General features: G+C 42.7%; 1 protein-coding gene across 21 annotated transcripts in view; it reads left to right on the forward strand.

Annotated features, from left to right (window-relative positions):
- The window catches only part of DMD (dystrophin), a 1045484-nt gene that overhangs the window by 957974 nt on the left and 65225 nt on the right, over nt 1-22285 (forward strand). For 17 of the 21 annotated variants that reach the window (XM_068179791.1, XM_068179794.1, XM_068179795.1 and 14 more), the window contains 2 exons: nt 9033-9094; nt 19303-19377. In XM_068179791.1, coding sequence (XP_068035892.1) covers nt 9033-9094; nt 19303-19377 — 137 coding nt within the window. Of the gene's footprint in view, nt 1-2266; nt 2421-9032; nt 9095-19302; nt 19378-22285 lie in introns of those variants that run through there. The other 4 variants (XM_068179813.1, XM_068179810.1, XM_068179814.1 and 1 more) reach the window with 1 other exon arrangement.

Here is a 22285-nt window from a genome sequence, read left to right on the forward strand (position 1 = left end):
ATAAAAATCAATTTATAAAGTCAATAGGCCTTAATCCCTTAATCCTTCAACATTCTTGTTTTCCCTGGATGTTCTTGAGTGAGTAATAGTTTGAGTTGGGAGATCAAAGGGTTAATTTGCTTTTCAATTGGAGAATGACTCAGAGTTACCCTTTATTGTAAAAAAAAAAAAAAAAAAAAGAAAAGAAAAAAAAAAGTGGTGTGTGGGTGTAAGGTAGGGAAAAAGAGCCAAGAAAATGGATTCACTAATTGGGGTTTTCACCTGCTGTGAGTCTAATTGAATACAATGCTTTAATTGTAACTCAAGGAGAAAGAAGATTATGCAAAGTATGAGAAATTCAGACTGTTTTTTAAATTCTTATTACTTGGCACTATTGTATGGGAAAGAAGACCAGCATGATAATAGTAGCATCAAGCTTCTGTTAAGGCAGGCTGGGAAGCTCCAGAAACAGTGAAAATTGAAGGAATATGTATCAGGGAATCAGTGCTAGATACTTCTGAAGGAAAACAAACCACTTTGCTGTGAAACGTCTGGCCTCTGGCTACCGTCCCTTTGCATGAGACGAGCAGCTGCTCTCTCCTTGTAGTGAACCCTGAGGTTCCTCCCAACTAGGATGATAATCATACTCTTTTAAAGACTTAAGGAGAGTTTTGTCACTTCTTAAAACTTGCCTAAAAGTGTGAAAATGTGAGACTGCTGATATAACACAATTGACAGCCTTTAGCCAGTTTATTCATGTCAAAACCAAGATATAGTTAGAGCAATTGACCTTATACCAGGTCCACTGAATTAAATGGAAAATTCACAGTCTAATGAGTTTTAACGTGGCAATTTATGTTTATGCAGAAATTATTCCTCAATTTTCTTTCCATATTGGAGTAATATTACAGATACAAGGTTACTGAAAACTGTCAGTTCTGTTCAAACAACCTAAATCATCTAGAAACTATGAGAATTTACATTTAATTCCAATAATGTTTATATTTACATTTGAGGGCCTGAGGGGTTGAACCTTGAGCACCTCTCACATTAATGCTTCTAGAAAAAAAACCTGTGGGCTTTCCTTGAACTGCTTGCTGAACTTTTCTTAAAATCAGATAATCCAACTACCTGGAGCATTAAGGGAAGCGCTAAATTTCCTGGTGCTTAGGCTAACACCCTCCAACTTCAATGCCTACTGACATCCATGTAACAGGGGTGGGATGAATTTTCCACGCTTCTAGGTATGCATCTTCCTAGTGTAAAACCAGGGAGATTCTTTTGTACATTTGAAAGGTAGAGAATAGATTTAGATTTGATATTAGGAAGAAATTCTTTACTGTGAGGGTGGTGAGGCACTGGAACGGATCGCCCAGAGAAGTTGGAGATGTCTCATCCCTGGAAGTGTTCCAGGCTGGATGGGGCCTTAAACAACCTGGTGTAGGTGGCAGGGAAGGTGGAACTAGATACTCTTTAAGGTCCCTTCCAACCAAAACCACTCTATTACTCTGATTTGAAAAACATTGGTTTTGGGGCGGCTTTACCAGGAAATCACAATATGTAAGGCTTGAAAAACTACTTGGTCATGGGAAGGACAGGGAGCCTTCATTAGGGGAGACTGGCCACGCTGATTTGAAGTGCTTGTGACACCAAAAGGAGATTGTTGGCTTTTCTTTGTGTAATTCATATTGCGTAGGAATTAATGCAAAGAAGCATTGCAACAGCAACTCGGCGTGAGCAGAACTATTTCTCCTGCACTGACAGATCCAGGGGAGAAGCTCACCCTTCCTCCCCTGCGGGGCCAAGGCAAGCCCTTAGAAATTAAATTACCTGATTCCACTCATGAATAAACCACTCGGCATTTTAGGCATAACATTAAACGCTGAGGAAAAAAAAAAAAAAAAAGTTCAGGTTAAGGCCAATTCAAATCTGTCTGGATTGGGTGCATATTTTAGCTAAGTTTTCTTCCCAAGCCCGCTAAAGGCGAACTGATTCGCCGTCTCTCAGCACACCCCTGTCTCCGGCCGGCCAGCGCCAGGGCAAAGAACACCCAAAAAAAAATAAAAAGGAAGTCAAAGGAAGCCCCGAGGGCTTCCTCCAGAATAGCTGCACAGCCCTGGGGAGACCAGGGAGGGGCGAGGTGCCCTCAGCCGCCCCGCAGCCGGGATGAGCGGGAGAGGCTCGGGGCTGAGGGCGGGCAGCGCCGGCACCGCCGCCGGGCGGGAGCGGAGCGGGGCGGGGCGGGGCAGCGCCACCTCCTCCTCCTCCCTCCCTCTCCCTCTCTCTCTCTCCCTTTCCCTCCATCCCTCCCTCGCTGCCGCCGTCCCTCCCTGCCGGCGGGGCGGCCGCAGTGGCGCTGAGCGGCTGGGCTGGGCGGACGCGCTGTTTCTGCCTCCGCGGCGCCGCCGAGCAGCCGCCGCCATGAGGGAGCAGCTCCGGGGGTAAGGGCGGTGCGGGGCGCGGGCGGCAGGTGCGGGCGGGGGCGGGCGGGGGCGCGGCCCGGGGCCATGCCGCGCTCCGCGGCAGGGGCGAGCGGCGTGGCCGGCCGCCGTCTGCGCCGGCGGGCGGCCGTACCTGTCACCGCTTACACGGGAAATCGCAACTTGCCACCGGCTTTCTTCTGGGAACTTGGAAGGGCGTTTGGTTCGCTGCCTTTTCCCCGTTCCCGAGGCCGTAGTTGGGCGCTGGATGCGCCCCGTTGGCACACGTAGGAGATGGCGGTATGAGCGGCACGCACGCGTGGCACTACCTGTGCCGGTGCCCGTACCTGTGCCTAGACCTGTGCCGGTGCCCGTACCTGTGCCTAGACCTGTGCCGGTGCCCGTGCGGGCTGGCGAGGGGAGAAGCCGCGCCAGGGAATCGCGGCTGTGCCGGAGGTGTGGGATGCGCGGCGCCCGCCTCGTTACTCCGCACGTTTTGGGGCTAGCGCGGTGCTGCACAGCGTCACCTGCGCGGAACATCGCCTGTGGGGCAGCTCGGGTCGGGCGTGAACTCCAGCGGAATTCCTGAAAGCAAACGTGCTCGGGGGTGTACGGCTTCTTTTCCCCCGTAATTTCACGCTTAGAAGTAATCTTTCAAGTTAATAGGTAGAAGACGCTGGGAGGGGATTCCCTCCGGGCGGTAGCACTGCAAGTGCTGTATTTCTTGTTGCTGTATGGCACCTTATATTGCCTTTTAATAGCTGCTGTAAAACATCTTGCAGCCCGGGACACCGGAGGTGGGCACTGGAGTTGGGCAGAGAGGTGGTTTTTGCTGGCATATGTGTGCAGAGCTGGGGAAACGAAGGAACCTGCTTCTATCGGGGATCTTCGACCTTTTTAGCACTAAGGAATTGTTCAAGGCCATCGCTTGTCTAAGCCTGGATTTGACAAGACCCTGCAGTGAAATTGCTTTGGCAGAAGTGGAGAGGAGAGGCTTTGGAAAGCAAATAGATCAGCCGAGAGTGACAAGCCGGGGGGGCAAGGCTCACCCAAACCAAGCCACTGAGCGGGAATCTTTTCCCCTGACAGAGCAGACAAAAATAAATGTTTAACATCAAGGGGAGGAAAAAAGGGTTACTATTCAGTACTTGACAGTTGATATTTGGCCCTTCTCCTATTTTTCATTTCCAGTATCGGCAAGAAACTTTAATATGTATCGGTGCCTGCTTTCAGCAGTCTGATAAATCTTGCAAAAGCCAATAAAACAGGCTAAAGTCAAATTCCTGCTGAAGAGACGCTGATCCTTGGCTTAAACAGAAGTAATCTCTGCACAGATCAGTAGTCTCTAGATTTACAGATGAAAACAGTAGTTCTTTGTAAAGCACAAAGGAGTGCCACCTTTTTACATTGCTAATACTTTCCATAGCACTAACTTGTTTTAGCTTAGGAATTAATGAAGCACTGTAAAAAGAGAAATATTAAGTCTTTCTTTGCAATCACTGTCATCTTCCGTTGGAAACATTTTTCTTTTAAATGAGAGGTAGTGTCTATTCATAAGAGATGTTTCAGTTGCATTTAGGTTAGTTTAGTAAAATCCATACAACTATCGTGTTTATTTTGGCTTTTTGACAACAGTCATAAGGTGGTTGGAGTAACATTTGATTCATCGTAAAGACAGAAGGTGAGAAGTATTGTAAATCATGTTGTTTGAAGAGAGATGACTTCAGAGCTTTGTACAATACCACTATAATTTTGGCACCTTTTTCTGAGTATATGTAACTATTTATTGCTATGCGATGGAATTATTTATTCTGTGCACATCTATGCCTTTGCACATCTTTTTCATGTCGCATTTGCTAATGAAGGATGTGGGGAGATGTGCAGCAGAACTGGCTCTGGTATCACCAATGAAGTGGGCTGTAAGAGTTTAAAAAGGACTCTGCAGTTGCAGCCTAAAATTCTGCTCTGGAGCTGAGCAATGAATACACGGGACCGAATTTTTTTTTTTTTTTAAAGGGGTGAGGGAGAAGAGATGCAATCAAAAACAGTTAAAAGATTTGTGAATGTTATGGCGTGGCTGGTGCAGGAATGTTGTGGGGGGATTTGTGCAAGAATTTGGGTGTGGGGGAGCATTGCTTTCAGTTCCTCCTGCTGCTGGTGTTGCTCAGAAGTAATATAAAAAGAATGAAGAAAAAGTGACTGTATTTTGTCCAAACTGATCAAGTCATAACAAGAGAACTGTAATTCAGCCAGTGTGTCTGTTAGGATATCATCTCTTGATTTCAGGTTTCCAATCCTATGTGTTGTTGGCTCTGCTGACAGTGATGAGAGACAAATCTCTCTGCTGTTGGCAGGAACCGGGGAGTTTACACAGGCATAGTGTGACAGAATTCCCTACATAAAAATTATCCTTGCTAATATAATATAATCATCCTTTAATGAAGTGGTCCTGTGGTTCTCAAAGGATGTATCAAGTGAAGACTATGCTTTCATCCCACCGAATTATCAGTGTGTTTAGTGTGCCAGTCACACCCGCACCAAGGTGTCACCACTGGCCATTGCTGCTTGTCTTATTTCAGGCCTGGTTTTAATTTCCTTTCCACTTCTGCAGCTCAGGTCAGGTGAGAAAGAGGAAAATAAGCCAAGTGAGTGCACTTATATTATTATTTGTTTCAGAATGCCTGTGATTCAAAAGCTAGTGATCAATTTAGTTGACCTAAATGTAGAGCCAAATTGGAAAATATATCCTCTGAGCATGTGCAATATTGCAAAACTGCTAGCTGTGTGTGCCAGTGTCTTTTTGTGTTGGTGGTTTGTTGGAAAAGCATTTTGAGTACTTATTTCTGCGCATACTCTCACTCTGCTTCAGCTGCTGCTAGTCAAGAGGACTCAGACTACACTTTTGACGTGTTTCTGACTAGCAGGCTGTAAAGGGCCTTGTTCACCAGAGTTTGAAACTCTGGCAAACACTTTGCTGCAGATCTATTAGGGATGCTACAGCATTCCCAAGTGTGTTTGAGGCTGCCTGAAACTGCTGAGCTGGCATTTCACTTCAGACGGTGCTCACAATAAGGGCATACACACAAATCCTCCCCCACTGGTCCAACCCCAGAGCTCACAATTAAATGGCCTTTGAAAATGGCAAAGAGGCTTACGAAGAATAGCCTTGATGGAATCTAACCTTTCCTGGAGCTGCCCTTGTGTGTAGAATAGTTGATAATTTTCCAAGCTGAAGATGTTGAGAGGAGAACACCTTTTAGCTAGAGCAAAATATCTGCAGCCTTCTTGTGTTCTGCATGTAAAGTACCAGCAAAGTCTGCCCTGGCTCCATACAGCCACTCAACCTCTACAGTTCCCTTCCAAGCCTTTGCTTTTTCCTGCAGGAGCACAGAGGGGTGCTGAGGGCTGGCCAGCCTGTCGCTGGGGCTGGAACCAGATGGGAGCTGGACGGTCCCTGCTGAGGGTGGGATCCAGCAGGTGCAGGGCACTCTGCCCCATGGGTGCTCACTGCTGGGACAAGAGTTAGGAGCTCTGCTGGCTTGACTTTTGTGGTCTTACAAAAGGAATATTTCCTCTAAGTTGCAACGAAGTTTCAAATTAAAGTAAAAGGGGAGAGGTACCTGCCCTGCAAATTCAGTCTTTGTTACTTGAACGTGAAGCAAATTAAATCATTCCTTACAAAATGTGCATTTCCCATGATAATTAATCATAAACTATGAAAGAAAACCACGCTGAGTAGAGGTTTGGGGTTACTGTTATTAAAAATATCTGAAACCAGTCGGAGTCCAGTGTTTCTTTGGAAAAGAAAATTTTATTTACAAGGTCTCACAAAAGCAGTTGTGTATTTTCAGCACTAGTAAATGCCAAAAGCTTAAACCGTACATGATAAACTCACTGCTAAGTGGTTAGGCCTTATGATAAAAAATAAAAAATTCATTAAATTACTCATTGGTATAACTTTGATTTTTGATACTAGTTTTTCACACAAAGATGATCCTTTTGTTCTTCTATCCCACACCAGCATGGGATATGTCCATAATGCTATCTATATTCACCTTTACCAGGTATCTAATGGCCTTTAAATGTTTTCATAAGGAATCAGTTTCTTTGAAGGCTGCTAGGTTGACAGCTATGGAGTCTGAAATTCAGTTTGTCCATAGAACAATTTGGGGCTACCTAATTAATTTCATACAGAAAGGCAGCTTATTTTTGGAGGCTTCTTGTAACTGTTCACATAAATTCTTTTTCTCATTTTTGCTACATGATCCGGCATACAAACCATGGTACAGTTCCTGTACCCCACTCCTGGGGCTATCTGCCTATGGGGAAGCAAGCCAGGGTGGCCAAGCTCATACCTGGGGAACTATTGATGTGGGACTGACACTGGGTGCAAACAAACTGCAAGTCCAGGTCTGTAGGTGTGAATGTTTGTTTGGGTCTGCAGCTGTTCACCTGAATCGTGACATCTCTGGCTACAGGGTTTTCTGCCATGAATGCACTTCCTTCTTCTTTTCCTTTGGAGTGCTGTTATATCAATAGAGGCTTCTCACAGTGAGCTTTTAGGAATGAAGCTGTTTTTGTTTTTCTTCAAAAATTTGCTTTATACCTGGGTATGATAAAAGGTTCTGGTGTTACATTCTCCCTGCAGAACCTGCCTGCTCCAAGCGGGATAGGAAACACAGGAGCTCAGATACAGGTGGCCCAGATCCACAGGTTTTCACTTGAAGCTACCCAGTTTCTGGGAATAAAAAAACCAACTAACCAAAAAAAAACCCAGACCAGGCTGAGATTTCCGAATACAATTGCATCGACCTCCCTTTGCAGGGCTCATTTTTAACAGAGCAAAGAACAGGAATGGTTTTGCTCTTGTGGCATCCTTCTCCCATTTTCATTGCCTTCAGCCACTGCAGGAATTGAGAAGGGGTGGGAATGCTGAGGTTATTGAGCCGGGGCTTGTTTAAAACCCTGTGCTCAACTAGGGCAGCTCTACGACAGAGTTCTTTTCTTGTGCTTAGTGCTTGTGATCCTTTTCATTCTTTCTTGTAGTTACAGAGCAAAATCTGGAAATATTATATATAGTGAGCTCCTGAACATATAGAGGTTACTGGGGCAGTAAGTATTCACAGGAATCAAATAAATAACCTGTCTTTTAAGGCCAAAATTAAATCATACTAAGAAAACCTGGCACAACTTTCTTTTTCCTTGAGTAGAAGTGGTATTGAAGTGATACATTGGAAGTTTTACCTCTTCTTAGTCTATAAAGGGTAAATGTTCACTTGGGAACATCACTGCCTCAAAATGAGAACTCAAGGACTGTTTGTTCTCTAAAACAACCTTGTGTCAATGTTCCAGGGCACAGTGCAGGCCACAGGTGCTGCTGGGGGGTGGTGGTTTGGTCTCCTAGAGCTGGAAGGTGTGTGCTCCAGGAGCTCCACTGTGCTGTGGGTCAGGTCTTGCTCTTCTGCATATGTTCTCCAGAATGATGTGTGCGTGTTGAAGCCTGCATGTCTGCTTTTAAGTACAGAAATGGCAAATGTATTTGCTAGCAATGGTATGCTACCTACGTGTTCCATATATTTATTTTTTCTAAAGGAGACTCACAGTTGTCTCTTAATGCAGCTGAATTCTGTTTGAATTGAACGGGACTTTATGGCTACAGGACAGATAAGGATAATTTTCTTTCAGGCCTTCTATGTTAATGGAAACATAATCATGCTAGCTATGCTCTCATTAAAAAACAAATTCAAAAAGTATAACCTTAGGAGACATGAGTTGCTACTACATCCACTAACACTTCATTCTGTTGACTTTCTCACGCTGCCTGTCCTTCGGCAACACGTTGTGTTGCAAAGCTGGAGGCTGCTGACCTCAATGCAGAGACTCTCCAATTTACATTCTGGTGATACTGCAGCATTTCATAACCCCGCTTCAGCTTTTCCCTGGCTCTGCTGCCGGACACTGCACAGGGACCTCCGGGGCCAGGGAAAGGGCCTGGGAGTCCCAGGAAACAAGCAGAGCAGCCAAGAATCTTTGCTAGAAGAGATTGCCTCTGCGGGTGCAGCGTTGGTCTAAGAAGTGGTGTAAGCTGTACCAGATGTTTGGTGGATCAGAAGGCTGTAGCTCAGGGATTTTAGCACAGGTGTCTGGACTGAAAGGAAGTATTGGACCCACTGCATTGGGTGGTTCTTACCTACTACATGGGAAAGGGTTGAGAGAGCTTGCAGGGGAAAGGAAGTCAAATATGGATCTCAATGTCTGGTCAGAGTTTCCAGAAATTCTTTAAGAATGAAGCCCTTTGAAATGTCTGTCCTCTAGTTTGGAGCACCTGGAGAATGGCTGGTACAAAGCAATGAGTTCTTAAGACTTGATGGCTTGCAAATTCTTCAAAACACTGACATACTTGCTGTCTTTTTAATTAGCACTACTTTTAATTTTATTTCACGAGTCCTTGCCTGAATAAAGCGCTCCAGATTAATGCTTCTCATTGAAAGAAAACACGCCTGGCACTGCCGAGCCCCCCGCTGGAGCAGCCCAGGCTGCGGGCACAGATCGGGCACGGTGCTCTGATGTGCACCACTGCTGTGAGATGGAGAGAGAAATTCTCTTTACTAACTTTCATGTTTTGTGTTGTAGCCATGAGACGCAAACGACCTGCTGGGATCATCCCAAGATGACTGAGCTTTACCAGTCATTAGGTAAGGCATCTCTACCAGATGTTTGGTGCTTTTATTTTTTTTTTTTCTGTTTCAACTGAATGATTTGCGAAGGCAAAAATTTCCAGAGGAAGCAAATCAAAATTAAGCGAAAGAGAGAGGCAGAGCTTTCACCAAGGTTAAAATTTTTTGCAAGGGAAATACATAAGGCACACATTTCAAACATGCAGTAGAAAAAAAATTTATTTCATTTAGCACATTTGGAATGTATGCTGGGTTTATAAGGTAATTTTGGAGTACTGTTACAATCTCTTTACTGAAAGATTGGAACAGAAGTTAGGAAAAAATAATCCTGAATCTTTTCACTGTCTAATCTGCTTTACAAAAGGCACATGAAAAAATCAAACCAAGCTGCTGTTAATGTTGACTTTTGGATGGTGGGAAGCCAGTTGAAGCAATTTGCCAAACTGTGTTACCACTGCTTTATTTTTAAAGCACTTTCAATACTTAGAAGGCATAGCAGCTGTCATGATGTCATTTTGATTACCCAAATTGCATGGTTATTATGACTTCAGATGTGCCTCTCTGGTGGAGGGTTTTTTTTTTCCTCATTTTTTAGCAGCTTTGGAATTTATTAACAGAAGCACATCTACAAGATAAAATAGGTTAATCTATGCTCTAGTGTAGGCTGCTTGGCAGGCCATTTAATAGCTAACTCTTTGATTTTAATAGTTGTGTTAATAAATAATAGAGGGTATAATAAAAATTAAGCTATTTTGCTGAAAGAAATACCAGTAAATATGCTGCATTCATAAAGGAGGTTACGTCTGTACAGCACATGTACATAAATCAGCTTGAGCTCTAGGACTGTCAGATCTAGCATTCTGTGCAGGCTTATTTGCCATGGTGAAAAATAGCTTAAATTACCACCTGCTAAACTCTAGTTTAGCTGCTGAAAACAGTCTAATTATGCCAGTGTAATCTATTTCAAGGGAACTCAGGTATCTCTATGGTGCTCTGCAGTTCAAGGCATGCTAAAAATACTTTAGAAAAGTGATATAAAATGAAACGACGCAGTGTGAAGATTTTTTTTCCTTATAGTATTAGTAGTGTGTAAGCAGTTGGTTTGAAAATTAACCAGAATGCAGCTTTGTGTGCCAAAAAGGGATATAAAATGTGTAAGTTCAGGCTAACCGAATGCAAAAGCAGACAAGTAGGGACTTGCCACTTAATTACAACGTATTGCCCCGTGTGTCTCCTTCATATTTCTGCTCTTAAAGTGAGTGGTTTAAAAGTTTCAGGACAAATGGTAATTGCACTTGCAGACATCCCTTTAATATAGGTAGGTCTTCAAACAGTTGCCTGTTAATTGAACTGCACTCTGACTCCGCAGCTGCTTTTGATCCACAGATTGTGTGGTATTGCTGATACTGTTGTTGGTCAGACCTAAAGTCCTGTTGCAACTGCTTTTCTTCTGCTGTTTCTGCTGTCCCTGTTTTAGCCAGAATACTCTTATATACCAAGAAGTGAAAAGGTAATAAGGGAGAAAAGTGTCCTGATAGATTCAGGTCAGCAGTTCAGAAGATGTGTGACTGCTGAAGTCAGTTTGCATTTAGTTTAACTGAATTTTATCACTGTGAGTATCAGCCAAATGTCAGGAGTTTAAGACAGTCTTATTTTTTACTGCTTAAAGAAGGAACATATTCAGGCAGATTTTGTTTCTTACTTACTTGTGAACTTTCTTTTTCTCATGCTGTTTTCCTTTTCAGGAGCATTGAATGTCCAAAAAAGCTAGACTGTTCTATTTCTTTTTCTTTTCTATTCTATAAATAGAATATATATAAAGACTGTTCTATTTCTTTTAGTTGTGACCAAACAGTCGTTAATGTGAAAGCAATACTGATTTTAGAGAAGTATGCATAATTAGTATTTTTATGAGTACACAGAGGTGTTCATATATGTCTATAAAAGATTCTAGACAAAATGACTCTTTGTGTACTGTCACATGAGTGAAGCTTTGATGAAAGTGCTACTGAATAACCTACTGATTTATTTTATTTTTGAACTGAGTGTAATCACCATTGCCTAACTCTCACACAAGCTGCATAATACAAGTATAACCCGTTTAGTCTTGAACAGAACCCTTGATGTATTTTCAGTGCTTTGCTTTGCCTCAGGTCAAAATGGTAATAATGGGATGTTTGAAGTCTTTTCAGGCTGTTCAGTAATATATTATCTGAGACGATATTATTAAAGTCGATTTTGTATTGCATACTCATTATATCCTATTATTTTACCCTCCATTAGGATCCCAATTTTGTTTCTAATTCATATAAAGAAGTTAGTAAAGAGCTGAGTATGTATTCCTTTTTAAAAATCTGGTAGAAAGCATGAATTTGGCAAGCAGGTAAATGCAAAAAAGTGAGACCAAGTGCATCAATGCTGTCAAGAGTTTTCATTTCCATTTTCCAACTTCTGCACTTAATTGGTATGGAATAATTGTGCTATGTGATGTAGCTCACTATACATGGCAGTATATCATAATTTTCTACAGGATGGTTATGTCTAATTTAAATTCTTACAAATTACTAAAAGCTTAATTTTTTTAAGTGAATGAGGAATGTGTATCCTGGCACGAGGTAACATCTCTCACCTCCCTCTGAGGTGGAAGAGATGCTTCTCCAAAAAAGAAGAGTAATATTAATCTTCACATATCCAATTCACACACCTACAAATTGTTACATTACATTTTGATAAAGTAGGTGAATTTCAAGTAAGACTTACTGGTTCATTTTTCTATCTTTGGAGATCTGGCTATTAATAAAAATGAAGCTAAATTACTTAGGAGCATTAGTTAGTACTAATAAAAGAAGGTAGCAGTGTGTTGTGCACAGTCCTGTAACTTCTTCAATTGGGACTGCATCAGGAGGAAGAATCTACAGGAAGAAATTATACAATAATCTGCCTATGAAGGAGGTATTCTCAAATTCTCTTGGAGCTCATTTGCTAAAACATAGCTGATTATAAAGATACTTGTTAAATACTTGATTGAAATTATGTATGTGTATCAAAAATTTTCCAACATGTGGTTCTTTCTAACAGAGACTTTCCTTTTAAGATGCTAAGGTGCTTGTTCCTGACTAGTCATTATTTAAGCAATGTAGCATTTTATCAGGGTTAATGAAAAATTTATCAAGTTGAGCAGTTTTTACTCTTCTTTATGTTATGGCTACTTAAAGGTACACAATAAGCTGTCTATATTGAATGATTTACTTGTTTAATGTTTAGTTTAAATGGCAGCAGGAAGAAAATGTTGGTATAGATTAAATTTAAAAAGAATCATGTAAGTTAAGAACATAGAAAAGAAATAAATGCTGAAATAGGAAAGGCAGTAAAAATCATTATGTGTGAGCTTCAAAGGATCAGAAGCTGACAGTCATCCCAGTTTTGTATTTACACCATTATGAACCACTCCTATTTTCTTCTAACTTCCTTCTGAAAGTCTTCAAAGAACCAAGAACTGCTCCAGCTGCTTTTCTTTCCAAAATTAGTTCCTCTGCAGCAGATCTGCTCTTTTTACACTGTTTTTTTACACCCCCTTACATATTTTTTCATCCTTCATGATGACTCCAGGGCATCACAGAAAAGGGAATTTGTGTTGTTTCACTGTCTTGGAGACCACGGACCTTTTTATGAGGGGAGAGACAGAAGGAACAGGAATCATAAAGTGGTCTGAGTTTGCTCAATTTTTTCATATTATCTTCTGAGAGTGAACATTTAATGTCAGACAGCTTAGCTCTGAATAGTAGTATTTTGCCTTTAAGCTGAGAATGATTCCAACCTTTGCTATGGTGGCCCAGGAAGACTTGGCTTGTCGTGCCATACTGTTAGTGTCCCCTCCTCCAGCCTTCCTATGTCATGTCATGTCAATTCAGTGCAAGTGTCCTCAAGGTGCATTAGTGTCACCATGAACAGTAATTGCAGTCGCAGGATGCAGTCAGAAATATTGTTTATCATTCCTAATTTACCAAGGCAAGACAAGAGAGTGAAAACCACCCTCATTCTTGCAGGCTGCAGTGCACTGGTGACAGCTCTCCATTTAATTTAGAAGATGAGGGGCAGTTCTCTATGGATTACATGAAAGAAATGTCAGAGTTGCTTAACACAAGGTGGGAGAATGCTGTAAGGCACCTCTGAGCTTTCAGCAGCAGCTGCTGTGTGGTCTTGTGCCTGGCTTCTCTTATGAGCTTCTAACTCCCAGTGACCAAGGCTGACCAGCTTCATCGTCTTTGGTTTGTGTATTTTGATTTGTCCTTCTGAAATGCTGCCTGGAGAGGCTGAACTGCCCCTGACTGCCATTGCAGTTGGTATTCGCAACTACTAAATCATGTATTTATGATGAGGTTTTATTCATATTCAGCTGTTTTCCATGTTTGCACCAGTAAGACCCATGCCTAGTGCACACATCAGTCAGAGTTCTACTGCAATCCAGTGAGATTATCCATATGGCATCTCTTTAAAGGCTGCTTATTCACCCATGTCCTTTTCAAGCCCATTTCAAAAAATAGGATTTCTTGTGTTCAGTCAGCCTTGGCCAGTAGTCAGTCTAGAGGAGGTCATCCTTCTGTGTGATTGAGTCCTGTGCAGTACACACCTAACAGACAATAAACATGGCAGAAGTAGAACTTGGGGGTAGCAGTTAACCTGGCATCCCTTGAGAATGAAAGCACGGGTGTATTAGCATGAAGGAGGCTCTTCTAGAGAACATACTGGAGGTAACTGCACTCTTGGTTTCCAAATGGACACCTTTTATTATTATTTTCTGAAGTAGTTTGTAATTTATTTATTTTAGGATTTTCCAGTATGATTGTTTCTCACCAGAGTACGTAAAAGGTTTCTGAACTTTCTGTCTGCAAACTCCACTCATGTCTCAATCCCATAATGGGATGAACCAGGTGTACGTCAAAACCTTTCTTACATTTTTGTGTTTGCAGGCTGAAGAAAAGACACTCCATTCTACAACTCCCAAAGGTCATGTCAGTTGGTCTGATGACAGGGATGCTGGCACATGCTGTGGTGTTCAGCCACTGGGTCTAGATGCTGTCAGTAGTATTGTGGTGCCCTGGGTACCTCCCTCTTGTTAATTTGTAGAGACACTGTTGGCTTTTTCACTCAGGTGGACAGGCCTAGGACAACATGTTGGGTTGTTTCGTGAAGAGTGGTTAAGCTGTACATAGAATAACAGTTTTCTGTTATTTATTACCAAAATCGTGTAGATGATAGCATTAGTTATTGTTATAATAAAAGTCAATGGCTGAGACTCAGCTGATATTAAGCAGTGTTACTTGATTAATTTCTTTCCTTTGTGCATTTGTGTCATTTGCATTTTAAAACTGCAATTCCAGAAGAGGCAATATATGTCACTGTAGGGCACCATTAAAAGATTAATTTACAGGTTTTGGGCAGCAGGAGGAAACCCAGCATTCTTACTAGCCAGACAGGGAATCTCAGCTGTGTTGAAACAATGTGAGCTGAAGCTTCTTGAAAAGGCAAGAGTGCAGCTAATGTCTGATGAAATATGGAAAATTTAGTGGCTGTAGAGGAATTACTGTCTATTCAGGACTGTCCAGTATAGAGTTTTTAACATCTGTTGGGAAGGCATTGTAATTCCCAAAATAGGTTATCCCCAGGCAGTGTATTTATGAACAATCTTTGAGCATGTCACAAACTGTGGCTGAGTAAGGCTTTCATGTTTCTTGGTATATCACTATAGGTTCATATTTTCTGTCCTTGCACCTGAGTAAAAAAACCCCTAGAACACTGTAAGTCTTATAAAATGAAGATGAGGGTGTTACCTGATGAAATCTAATTTCTTTAAAAGAATTAAGTTGTTAATTTCAGGTTAATACCACCTGAAGCATGTAAGCTGCTCATTTCAGTTAGATGATGTCCAGACAGTGAGATAATTGCTGTCTGTAGGATCAAGTGAAGGGTGTGTATTTTGCCCTCATTAACTAAAAAATCAATAATATTCACAATAATATAAGCAAGAAGCCCCTTTTTAATGTAAGGAGGAAAGGTAGTTTCCTAGTAGAAAGGAGTTTATGAGATACCTTCAGATTACATTGGGAGAGAGAAAAATGGTATGAACAGCCTTTGGTGGGAGGTAGCCTGGCCCATCCCAGTGCTTTTACACAGTGTCATCCAGGGTAGGACAATTTCAAATGGAACCTCCCAGTCACTCAGCACTCTCAGCAGATGAAGCAGCTGTGAGGTGGGGGTCAGACTGTTTAAGAACCACTGTGAAAAGCAGTTCAGTTATAACACCTTATTTAAAACCTGTTGTCTGGGTTATAGATGTGACTCCTTAAGAATAAAAACAAATACTCCCTTATGGTAGATGCTAAACCTCTTCTTAAATAGGTTATTGTAGAAAACTTACTGATTTTAATTTTTTTATTGCTTTTAGTTATTTTGCAAGCTATTTTATGCAGCAAAAGCTTAAGAATATGAGAATATGTTTTTCCTCTTAATATACTACTCATATTCCAATGTAAAATCCAGAATTTAACAAGAGAGGATTTAAAAAAAAACACAGCCCAAACTGCAAGATTTTATTTGATTCTGTGTCAGTAGTCAGTAAGACATTCCAGGAAGTGGTTTGAATCACTGACCCCTTCTCAAACAAGTGGGTTTTTTTGCTTGATTATGCACTTGATTATGCTGCATGTAATTGCAGGTATTTCTAGAATACTGTAGAAATAGAACATAGCCCTTATGTTTTGAGATTTCTCTCAACATCCAGAATTATGCAGAAAATGTTAGAATTTAATTATCTTATCATCTTTCCACAGTATTTCTGATTTGAGTTACTCCTATCAGCAGTCTGAACTGAAGTACCCTTCATTAAAGCTGCATTTGTAATAAAAGCACTCATTCTTGTTCACTGTTATCATGTTGTTAGCCAGAGAAAGATATAGGTTCACTTGAACAGAGGGGTCATCCATGGTTGAATGGTGGAAAAGTCATGATTTCCCTTTGCTCTGGGATGTAAATATGTCACCAAATACTCCCTCGTGATCCTTGCTTCTGTTGGTTCCTTCCAGGGGCCAGGTGACCTCTTCCACTGCATCATTGTTTCAGACCGTAAACAGATTATGCTGTTGGGCATTTACATTGTTTTGTTCACAGCTTGAAAGTTGCCTTGTGAGCAAGAAGAGAGGGAGTATTGTTAGCAACTTGCAAAAGTTTCACAATACAGCAAGAACTTTCCAGCCCTCTGACCACCCTGTTCAAAGAATGAGGTGGTACATATTTTCTAGGAGTGGGAGGAAAGGGCTGGAGTGTGGTGCACTGAGCTCCTCAACCTGCTCCGAAATGATAAAAGTTTTGGAAGCAGGGCTTAATGGGGCCTAAATCTTTCAGTGGGCTGTGTGGAGGTGGAGAAAGCAGCATTTTTTTTTTCCGTTAGGACCCAGGAAGGAAAAAAGCAAAAACATTTTCAGAACAGAGGTAAGAACTACTGGTGTTTCCATAGGCTTTTGGAAGGTTGCTGCTGGTTGAGCCCCCTTCCTCCCTCCTCTGCCTCTTCCCAGCAGGAGCAGCTGGGGTTTGAGCAGGCAGTGTATCTGTGCTCCTCACTCGAGGTCCCTCCACTCGATCTCAGGGGTGGCTTTATGTCCAGCGCTCCCCAGCCCATCCAAGACTCATTCCCTGGCAGTCTTGTGTTCTGTGGTTCATTTAAATGGGGTCTCATCCAGCAAGCCAAATGTTTTGAACCCAGTTAGGAGGGGCCTGGGCTCCTTCCCTTGCTGCCCAGAGCAGCACATTTGTTCCAGCAGTAGCCCCAGGGGAGGAAAGACACCACTGACGGTTCATAGGCATAGGGAGGGGAAAAGCAAAATCATTACGATGCAGTGATCTTAAGTGACTGTCACCATCTGGTAAGACAGCTGTCCATCAGGAGCACGGAGGTGGTGGCATAAGGAAGACAGAGGTGAGCAGCTGGCACAGGGACAGTAACTGGGTGCAGGCTAATCCTGGTGACAGCAGCGAAGGTGGCAGTGCCAGTGTGTGACGGCTCAGCCTTGGCTTGCAGAGCCAAATGAGCAGTGGTGCTGCTGCTTTTCCAAAACCTGAGATGAGGGCTCCAAAATGAGCACCTGGCATTGCTGCTTCATCATTTAGAGCAGATGCTTCTTGGCAGCAGTGTCGTTAAGGTTGATGATAAATCCAGTGTGTATTACATATACAAGAAAATAGATGTAAACTGTAGCACTTCGAGGATTAAATGTCTTCATGGATTGTATTTTCTGCCTTGATCGAGGCCTGAAATATGCATATATATTTACTCACATTTCTGAAAATGTAAATAATAAATAGATAAGCTTCTTTCAGAACACTCAGGGAGAATTTAAGAAAGGCTTCTTCATTTTGTCAAATGCTAGCCATAATATTCTTTTACAGAATATAAATACAGATTTGCAGAAAGGGTACAAAAGGTAATTGAATTCATGGTGTGTTTGTGAGACACTGCTTTATTAATTTCCATTTAAGACAAATTAAATCTCTTTATTTAACTCACTGTATTCTACACCACATAAAGGACCTGTCAGGATGATGGTGAGAGACGGAGGTGGCAGGAGCAATACACAGAAGTGCCCATTAAAAAGGTGTATGCAGCTGTGCAAAGAAAATAAATGTTATACAAAGCTGAAACTTCCTTTTCTGCTCTGAGACATGTTTCAGAAACGTTCCACAACTTTTATTAAGGTATACAAAATTACTGAATTATCATGCCTCATATTATTCATTCAGAACAGCTTAATTAAAATTAATGTAATTGAGACAATATTCCCTCTGCTACCTATACCTGTACAGCATTATAAATGATGTTGGGATAGTTATACTCAAGCTACCACATTTCCAACAGCTTTATAGCACCTTAGCTCGTATGCCAGCAAGGAAGTGTTTTGTCTTTTCCTGTTTTTCATCATATTCTTTCTCTAAGAGTCTGTCAGGCTTAGAGGAAGCTTACTGAGCTAAAGGGACCTTTATTTTGAGCCACTACATTTTTTCCTCTAATGTTCTTTTTATATTTACATTGTAGTTTACATTTTCTAAACACTTTCCCATCCGTAATTCCTTAGGCTCCATGGGTTTCATCAGTAAATTAAAGGCATTCAGCAGTGTTGTCAGGTGCAGAAACTGGCTGGCACAAACAGTGTGTTTCTGTTCTGGAAAACCCTTAAGTTGCAATATGCCAAGCAAACTCTCGGGAATGATCCTTAGGCTGCACAGGAGTGTGTGTGCCCAGGAATTAGTTGGGTAGGTGGCAGGGCCAAGAGCATGCATCTGTTTGTTCAGTGGTGGGTGGCTGCCCTGTAGAGTATGAGTGTGTCCCCTGCCACTCCTCAGTTCCCAGTGCAGCTGCTGGCAGTGCCCCTTTGGGACCAGCTTCTGTGCTCTGGTCTGTGTGTCTTTGTCCCCACAGTGTCCAGGAGGTTTTGCAAGCCATGGTTAAACTATTCAGTGGGGACTTGTGCTGATGTCCTTATTTTGTTAAATGTACAAAGGCAGCTTAGCAAAAGTTGAGCCAGACAATGTCTTCCCAACTGATGCCATTCCCTGTCACACTGCCAGAGCCACTGGCTTCCTGCCATTTTGCAGGTGGGGACCTGGAAACTCTCCTGGCTGGGTGAGCTGGCATCTCTCCAGAAAGGCTCTACGTCTCTGGGCACGGTTGGGGCCTGCTTAGGTGGAAAGCACAGAAGTTTAATTGGATGTTTTTAATAGTTTTTTGTTTTAGCAGTAGCTGAGAGTCACCTGTTTCTTCCTGGGCATAGGTTTCCCCTTGGGGCTGCCTGCACACTGCCTGGCTGATGCATAAGGTGAGCGAGGGAGAGTTTCAGGGTCTTATCTCCCTCACAGTGCCTTTGGTGTGAAAAGCTCTGCAGTATTTTCAGACACACTGCTGCAGTCACTGATGTTCTCCTTTCAAGTACTCTTTAGTTCAGTGCCTTTGAACAAAAGGAAGTAACACTTTAGGACTTAGTGGGGTTTTTTTTGGATGGTTGATTGTCAAGATTTGAGGTCTTTAACTCAGTGACATTTCTAACAATTTTTTTTTCCGCCTCTGCTCTTTTAACCAACAGATATAGTCTTGTAGTTCGACATAACAACGTATTCATGAGTCTGGTTATTTCTAGTGTGTAAAGCTGATCTTTTATTCTAATATTGCCTCCCTACAGCTGACCTGAACAACGTCAGGTTCTCGGCGTACAGGACTGCCATGAAACTCCGCAGGCTGCAGAAAGCCCTCTGCTGTAAGTACCTGCCTGTGCCTCACCCTCTGCCAGGAAGGCTCCATCATCAACACTCAAGTTTATTCACAGATTTCAGACACAGAAAACCACTCCCATACATATCCCCAGCTCTGCCTGGTACATGGAGACGTCTCACCTGAAGGGCCTCCTGCTGCCACCTCTTTGCATGATCATTACAAAACCAGAGTGCTGGGTGGTCTGTAGATCTGTGCCTTGTAAGGCAGAGCAGCAGTTCAGAAATAAAACTGAACATACCGTACATATTTCTTATCTTTACACACTTTAGCCAGGTATTTTCACTGTGCCATGTCACTGTGCTGTGTCCTGTGTCAGCCACAGCTTTGCAGTCGAAAGGAGCACAGTTGTGGTGTGTTGGGAACAGTGAGAGCTTGGGTGAAATAATTGCTTCAGAGCTGGAGTTGCTAAAGGTTTGTTAAGTTGAATCTTGAACCCTGAGGGGTTATTGCCTTTAAATGAGATCATTGCAATAAACATTTAGCTTCATTTTTTCCCCAGCTTTCAGTTGTTTTGAAAAGTCTCTCATCAGCTGTTACATTAGTGATGTGCATGTTCAAACATTTTAATTCTCCCAACTGCTGTATGTTATTCTACTTTTCACTAGAATTACTTTTCCTTTTCAGCTTATTGTAACCTGATAGCTAAATAATTTACTGAGAGTTTTCTTGATAGGCCAGTCAGTTGCCAAAGCAAGCAGTTTATTAGGCAGTCCAATTGGGAGGATTATTAAAATATTTTAACATTCACTATTTGGCATTTAATGACAGGGTTAAATTTCTGACACAGTTGCAAATGTCTCAACTGTTGATTTATCTCAAGTTGGATTTGTGCTCACATGCTTTCTGGAACTGTGTCAAACCTCGGTATTTTTGAGCGTGTTTACTTTTAGGCTTATAAGCATGGGTGAGTTCTGCTAAAGTGTGCAGACCTAATGTCTGAATGTATAAAAAACAGGGGGAAAAAGGAAAAAATAAACAATAAGGGAGAAGTCTTGTAATATAATGGAAGATTTCAACATGAATGCAGTGACAAAGAAGGAATTACGATGATTAGAAATATAAACATCTTTCCATGGTACAGCACTTCTGCCACACTCACTGTGGAAATGTGGTACAAAGAAACTGGAGTGATATGCAGTGAGAAGTATTCTTAATCAGTGCAGCACTGAAGGAAACAGAATTTTTGGAATTAACTAGCTGGCAGTGCATAACTTGTAACAGGTTTCTGTGACTGCAAGTGCAAAACTTTGCATCCCATTTTATCTGTATTAGAATCATAGAATATTCTGAGTTGGAAGGAACTCACAGGTATGATCCAACTCCCAACTCCTGGCCCTGGGCAGGACACCCCAAGAGTCACACCATGTGCCTGAGAGCACTGTCCAGATGCTGGTGCTGTGACCACTTCCCTGGAGAGCCTGTTCCAGTGCCCAACCACCCTCTGGGTGTAGAACCTTTTTCCAGTATCCAAACTAAACGTCCCCTGACACAGCTTCAGACCATTCCCTTGGGTCTGTCACTGGTCACAGAGAGAAAAGAGCAGTGCCTGCTCTTTGTCTTCCCTCAGTCTCCTCCAGGCTGAACCCAGTGACTTCAACCCCTCCTCATATGGCTTCTCCATCGTCACTGCCCTCCTTTGGATGTTCTCTGACAGCTTAATGTCTTTTTTATATCATGTCACCCAGAACTACCCTCAGCACTGGAGGTGAGGCTGCCCCAGGGCAGAGCAGAGCAGGACAATCCCCTCCCCTGCCCGGCTGGCCATGCTGGGCCTGATGCCCCCAGGACAGGGATGTCCCTCCTGGCTGCCAGGGCCCTGCTGGCTCACATCCAACTTTCCATCAGCCAGGACACCCAGGTCCCTTTCCCTGGCACTGCTTTCCAGCCTCTCATTCCCCAGTCTGTACAGCCAGGGTTGCCCCATCTCAGGTGCAGAGTGCAGCACCTTCCCTTGTTGAATTTCACATGGTTGGTGACTGCCCTGGCCTCTCATTTGTCGAGGTCTCTCTGCAGGGCCTCCCTGCCTTTGAGGGAGTCAACAGCTCCTCCCAGTTTTGTATCTCCTGCAAACTTGCTCTGAAAGTATCCCTTCCAGTTCTGTGTTCAAGGCCTTTATGAAGATGTTGGAAGGGCACAGGGCCGAGGATGGAGCCCTGTGGAGCCCCCTTAGTGACAGCTCACCATTCTGATGTCCCCCCGTTCACTGTAACCTTTTGTGCCCCATCTGTGAGTTAGCTGCTCACCCATCACGGTGTGTTTTTCCAACTGGGGGCTGGGCTGGACATTTTGTCCAGAAAGATCCTGTGAAAAACAGTATTGAAAATTTTACTGAAATCCAAAAAGATTACATGAACTGGCTTCCATTGGTCAATTATTTGGGTTACTATGTCATAAAGTACTGGAATGGTCTGCCCAGGGAGGTGGTGGAGTCACCATCCCGGGATGTGTTTAAAAAAAGACTGGATGTGTTTAAAAAAAGACTTGGTGCCATGGTTTAGTTGAGGTGTTAGGGCATGGATTGGACTCGATGGTCTTGAAGGTCTCTTCCAACCTAGTGATTTTATGATTCCGTGTGATTATGTGAAAAGGAAATTAAATTTGTTAAGCAGGACTTTCCCATCACAAACCTGTGCTGGCTGTAGTCCTTCAGGTGTTTTTCAATAACTGGTTCTGTCATTAAATAATTCTAGACTCATCTTGGACTTTTGCATTGGGTTTGTGTGGCCAGGTTTTGGTAGCAGGTGTCTCCAGGGGTGGTTGCTCTAGGAAGCTGCTAGAAATGTACCCCATGTCTGACAGAGCCAATGCCAGCCACCTGCAGGACAGACCTGCTGCTGGCCAAGGCCAAGCCCAAGTGGTAGTGCCTGTGGGATAATGTAGTTGAGAAGGGT

Source organism: Anomalospiza imberbis, chromosome 2 (assembly GCF_031753505.1).
Source record: "Anomalospiza imberbis isolate Cuckoo-Finch-1a 21T00152 chromosome 2, ASM3175350v1, whole genome shotgun sequence".
In the NCBI taxonomy this organism is placed as follows: Eukaryota; Metazoa; Chordata; class Aves; order Passeriformes; family Viduidae; genus Anomalospiza; species Anomalospiza imberbis.